Genomic DNA, 6,181 nt, shown 5'->3' on the forward strand with positions numbered 1-6,181 from the left:
ATTACCTATGTAATTATATCTTATACCTTATGTACTATTGATTCTCATGAACAATTTGTTTATGGTCTAGTTATAAGTTAAGTCTCTCTCAAACCCGTGAGAGGGTGAGGCCTCATAGTTCAAGTCCCGACTCATCTACTTACCTCGATATGGGAGAAGTGAATTCTGTCTTATATTATATATCCAACTCTCTATTTGGTCAAGTCTGCAAAATGGTAGGTTTATTGATTCGGCTACAAAATCACTCACCCATTCAAATCAAAAGATAAGTCGTCACAGACAAGAGTTTATAACTTACTCGTTATTAAGATCAAGTCGTATGTGATCATTATGTAAAGTATTAATCATTTTGATCAACGGGTTGATAAAAAAATTTAAATGTCTCATAGTTAAGTTTTCTAGGAGGAACACATTGAATATCACATGTCTCCACCTAAACAATTTAGATCAAATCATTTTTAACGAGATGAGATGAGCCGTCTCAATAGTATTACTAAGATAAGACATCGAACCTTATAGATTATTTCGATTTACAACATTTATTTCACGTGCCTTTCTACACATCTAAACTAGTTCTTGAGATTAAGAACAATATTTATCACAAAACTTCCACTCCAGGAATGCTTTTGACTAAGAAATATTTGTAATCCAAAAGTTGATCATAGGACTAAACGTTTACAAAACCGTTTACAAATTAACTGCCAAAAAAACTCGAATACAGGGCTTCCCTACCTAAGGGCTGTACAGCACTATTTCAAGGGCTCTCCATCTCTATACAAACCAAGGCCAGGACACGATTTTGTGGCTATGTTATATACAAAAGACGCATCAAAATAACTGAGCACATAAAAAAATATATATAATGCAAGCGACCTCACAACATTGCATAAGGCATACATACTTGGCAAGCTTTTTTTTTGGGTCGTCATGCTTTTTATTTTCGGGCAATCCCTCAGCATCGGTCGGCATTCTGTTCGAATAGCAGCATGCTGTTTATCACCTCCTCCTGTGCCAACTAGTTGGCTACCAATTTGGGTTTATGATCATCGACATAGATGGGCTTATCCATATCGCCATGCCGAATTGGCCCCGAATCTATCTCATAGGATGAGAGCAACCTCCTCTGCAAAGGGAAAAATAGGAAGGAAATCATATTACACTAATGAGTGCATTAAAATGACATTGATGAGAACTAAAGGAAGTCGATATTAGTCGCATTTTACTGTTTATCAAAAGAGGTTTAAGATGCAGAATCCGAATTTCATGTAAAATAACGAGATATCGCAATTTATCACAAGAAACGTCGATCAAAATATTTCCAAATGCTGCCTTAGTTTTATGTGTGTGTTCTCTTTCCAGTCCAACCATTTTAAAATGAAAATTGACCTCAGAACTCAAGCTAACACGGTACAACTTACAGAACAGAACTTTACTAAATGAGAATGAATCTGAAGTTACACATATAAATATCAGAAGTTTTTATCCCAACTCAAGTGTCCAAACATTCCAGTTTGGTAGAAACCCTACTAGAACGTCCACAGCTCGCAGCCTAGATTTGATTTTATGCGTAATGTTTCAAGGTACCTAAACTTTTGTTACTTCACATTGTCTATTAAAGCATTTTTTTTTTCCACCCAGAAAACACAAAAATGGGGAAAAAGACTACAAAGAATAATTGGTACTTACATGATCCTCAAAATCAGGACTGATCAAATTGATGGATAAGTTTCTCATCAACAGCAGAACCTACATGGAGGGAATGATTATTGTTTAGTTAACCATGTATATATGATATATTTTTAAACTACAGCTGTTCTTATAAGAATGAAATAGGAAATGCACACAAAATCTTTATTCAACTAAAGCCACAATGCTATGAAGTAGAAAGGAAAGGTGTAAATCATACAGTTTCAACATCAATTGGGTCCATCCTTTTTAACTTTTGCAGATGACCTGAAGCATTTGGGTCAAAGACACTGCCAATGAAGCTGTAAACTTGTGTGAAATCTGGCAGAACTGCACAACAAAAGGGCATTTAAGTATCAAGAAAAACAATAATACACAGGAAATAGGGATTGAAGATTCACTAAAATCATTAAAACAATTCCATAGGAACTTATACCACTAGCAAAACTAGAAAAAGCTCATAGAAGTCGTAGTGATCTAAAACAATAACACAAGAGTTCACAGATATTGTCCAACTCCAAAATTCCGAGGAAAAGTCGGGTTGTATATATGTTTTTTTTTTTCTCTCTTTTTTGGCCTACACATGATATAAGTGTCAATTACATGCCAATAATAATCACAGAAGGCCTTTGAAAAATGAACGAATCGGAATTCTTTTTTACAAAATTCTCTTTTGTGGGAATTGAGATTGTACACTATTCTGTAACACAAACCTTGATCAAGATCTTGAATCATTCAAAGAAATTATACAACATAATATGAATGATGCAATATCATAATTATGATCAAGTCTTTAAGTGTGAGAATATATAAGGATTACATCTATTCTCCAGACTATGCCTCAATATGCTTCTAAAAGCATGTATGGATATGTTATGGATTGACTAACACAAACCAGATTTCTGATTCCTAAAATACATAAACTGAGATTTCATGTATTAGTATCCTACTTCCATGAAGAGTAACAATTAAGAACTTCAAACTAGCTAATGAGCTCCTTGACATAACTACTAAGGATATGCATCCACGATTTTTTATCGAATAAGTTCAAAGCAGTCACAAACTATTTGCAATAAAATAAAATAATTTGAAGTGAATGCAAATAAATGAGAGGATCACCTCTAAAAGAATGAGTGTTACTTCCTTGATCAATTGTTTCAACAAGAGGGCATGCTTTTGAAGGGCTTTCAGTACTACTGCAACAATTATTTGCTGTTGTTGGCACTGCATGCACATATAAATCAAACAAAAAAGTTACATGTGTAACTTATAAGCAGGTTTTAGAAATCAGAGACACGAAGAACTTTAAATAATCCTCATACGCCTGCATCCTAGACACCCTCATATGCCTCTCCTTCCATTTTTTTTTTTTTTCAATGCATGGCAGCCCAGATGACAACATGCTAGGTCTTTAAGGCACCTAATTACATTCATCTTATCCAGTGTGACTAACTTATATGTAAGAAGTCATGAAAAAACTCATGATCTCAGAGCATCTAATATTTAGCCTTTGATACCTTGTGATGAATTGAGTGGCTGGACAGAGTTCACTGGCCAAGAAGGTACAGCTCCACCTGGTGCCGGACGTGCAAGTATTGAAGATGAATCTGGCCTTATGGTGCATCCAGGTTCAAGTAGAGGAGACGTGGACTGAAATGACCCTGGCACTTGAGAAGGCATGGCAACTTACAAATAGTACAAATGAGATTTGTGAGCCACTGTTAGAACAACATAATGTAGTGATATCAAACACATTGAAAAGAGGTGGGGGGGACTAACCATTTTTTGAAGCCTTCTGAGGATATGGATGAGCAGCCTTCCTTTTTGGTCGTGGAGGAGGCAAATGCTCACCACCTCCAGTTTTCTGAACTTTTAAGAAGTACTTCTGTGCATGACTACGTATCTGCGGGGCGTCATTCTCTTAGTTTGTCATTCATAAATTAAAATGTATACAGAAAATTGCACAAACCTCCTCTAAATGAGGTTTCTTTTAAGGGCCCAATTAACGAATAATTTAATTGAATCGAAGACAAGTCCAATTTTTCTAATGATTAGAGCTCAACACTCCCAAAGAAAGTAAGTCGAAAATAACAGGGATCTGGCATCAATTACCTGTATAACAGTTTTCGATCCAACAAAAGCTTCAATTTTCTTCCAATCACGATCAAAACTGGATATAGTTACAAAAATAATAAAGAATCATAATCAAGGCATATGTCAAGAAAAGCTAAGAACAAGTAGTAACCACAATTAAGTTTTCAACCCACTTGGTTTCTCTTTTTTCAAATTTTAAACGGACAAGCCATAGATCATCAGTAAAGAATTTTGAGTCACAAATTATGTTTTCCTCCGTTAACAACCCAGAAACCCCATTATTTCTCGCTTTTCCACCTTTTCTTGTGCCAAATACCAACTCCACCAACATCCTCTTGCTTATAGAACTTCACAATGGCTAATACCGAGCAGGATCAATTATCAGTTGGGAGAAGGGACCGTATTATCTCCTTGTATAGCCGAAGCAGTTAAACTAATTAAGTGGAGTCATAAACAAAGTGGTGAATTCCTAAACTTCTAATTAAAGAATTTCTGAAACACTTATGAAAACCAGATGGATCCTGAAAGCCCTTCGCCCCATCAAAACCCTACTCAAACGCCTACCATTTCCATTTCAATAGAAATACAATCACAGCTACCAAAAATTTTGCATAAACCACCCATAACTAATTTCCACACCTACCACTACATCAATTCAACCACTAAACCCCAAAATTGGCATTCAATTCCCCACATTTTCAACATTTCCTTCGCCACCAAGATCCACCTAAAAAAAATAAAATCACAAACGAAATCGACCACACAGAACGAAGAGAAACAGGCATCAAATTCGAAAACCCTAAACGAGAAAGAAACCAATAGAATTGAATGCAACAAGGGTGAAAAACGTACAGCTGAAGAGCTTCGAGGAACTTGTCGTGCTCGGGCTCAGTCCAGCTCTCTCTAGACTTGGTAATTGTGTAGGGCTTACGAATCTTCTTGGACAAATCCTCTGACGCGGCCATGGTGGTGGTAAACGGCCCCAGCCCTGGCAACGCCATTCCCGATGGATCCAAGTAGAATCCGTCGGACGGATTCGGGTTATTAGACACCATAGAAGATGAAGCAGTAGAAGTGGAAGAGATTCAGGTTCTTACAAAGAAGAAGAAGAAATAAATAATAATAATAATAATAATAATTTTTATTATTTAATTTTAAAAAAATAAAAAATCTGTATCGAGAACAGGATTGAAATAAAATGCGGCTGTTCCAAGGGCGGTTTCAGAATTTATAGATAAACTGGAGTTTCTATCCTCTGCGGTTGCTTTAAGTTAGGTCCATGAAAACAACGAATCAATGCTCGAAACGTGGCATTGAGAATGAAAAAACTTCGTAAAATATTATTTTTTTTCTTTTTCTCTTTTTTGTTTGTGGCATTGAGTATAATTAGCTTTAAGAAATATTATTTATTATTCAAAAAATCTGTTTTCAGAATTTTATAAAAATAAATAAATATATAAATAAGTCCCATGGCGTTACGTTGGTCCGCGATTCAGCGAACAAAATCTGATGCATGAGAGGGAAAGTCGGTTATAACGTGGGAGGTTGAATTTGAAAGTAACGAGGATTCGACACGTGTCATAAAATCTCCCCTACTTTTAACCTCCTTTTCTTTTTTCTTTGGTTTATTTACTTGAAAGTAATTTTTACCCATTCACGTGTCACTTTTTTTTTTTTTTACCAACAAATTTTAAATTTTCTAAAACATAAAATGTAATTACCTAAATATTATACAATTTAATAGTTTTGATTATTCAATAAAGCCTCGTATATTAATATTTAAAGTGCCTACTAAATCACAGTACAACGAACATTTTGTTAAAACGAGTAAAGTTGTATATATATTTATATATAATTTTTAAATTTAAAAAAATTAAGGGAAGAATAAAAGAAAATTATAAAGTCTTCGAACAAAGGAGAAGAGGTCGAGATAGGATGGAGGGCAAAAACAAGAACGGAGAATATAATTTATATTTTAAACCGAAAAAAATCTATAATAGATTAAATGAAGCTCTCTATCTATAATAGATTAAATGAAGCTCTCTAAAAAAAAAAGCTAAATATAATTAATTAATGTTATAATATTAGTCATCCTTATATTTATAATTTAATATTCTAAATAAATAATATTTAGATTAGCCATTTTTTTTCTTCCTCCATCTTCCTTAATATTTTTACTATTTAAGTTATTTTCTAAAATATAATTATTTAATTGGTTAAAAGACTATCATTGGATGTTAATTAATAACTTTTTTATGCAATTAATTTGCTAAATATTTTAGCAGTGCTACTTTTTGGACTTTAAAATTTAATTAATTAATTGATTTCAATTAACTATTTTGATGATAATATATTTAATAGATTCATATGCATTGGAAACTATAATTTAATATATTTTATT

General features: G+C 33.7%; 1 protein-coding gene across 1 annotated transcript; it reads right to left on the reverse strand.

Moving 5' to 3' along the window:
* Positions 1-598: 598 nt before the first annotated feature.
* On the reverse strand, positions 599-4,899 carry LOC111430419 (protein REVEILLE 6-like). The gene is made up of 8 exons (XM_023066645.1): positions 4,633-4,899; positions 3,799-3,856; positions 3,466-3,589; positions 3,204-3,371; positions 2,806-2,910; positions 1,907-2,016; positions 1,687-1,746; positions 599-1,123 (listed from the first exon to the last, which is right to left on the reverse strand). Exons 1-8 carry the CDS (start codon positions 4,833-4,835, stop codon positions 1,016-1,018), a joined length of 936 nt encoding a protein of 311 aa, XP_022922413.1. The 5' UTR covers positions 4,836-4,899; the 3' UTR covers positions 599-1,015.
* Positions 4,900-6,181: the final 1,282 nt, after the last annotated feature.

This window comes from Cucurbita moschata, unplaced genomic scaffold (assembly GCF_002738365.1).
Source record: "Cucurbita moschata cultivar Rifu unplaced genomic scaffold, Cmos_1.0 Cmo_Scf00033, whole genome shotgun sequence".
NCBI classification, from domain to species: domain Eukaryota; kingdom Viridiplantae; phylum Streptophyta; class Magnoliopsida; order Cucurbitales; family Cucurbitaceae; genus Cucurbita; species Cucurbita moschata.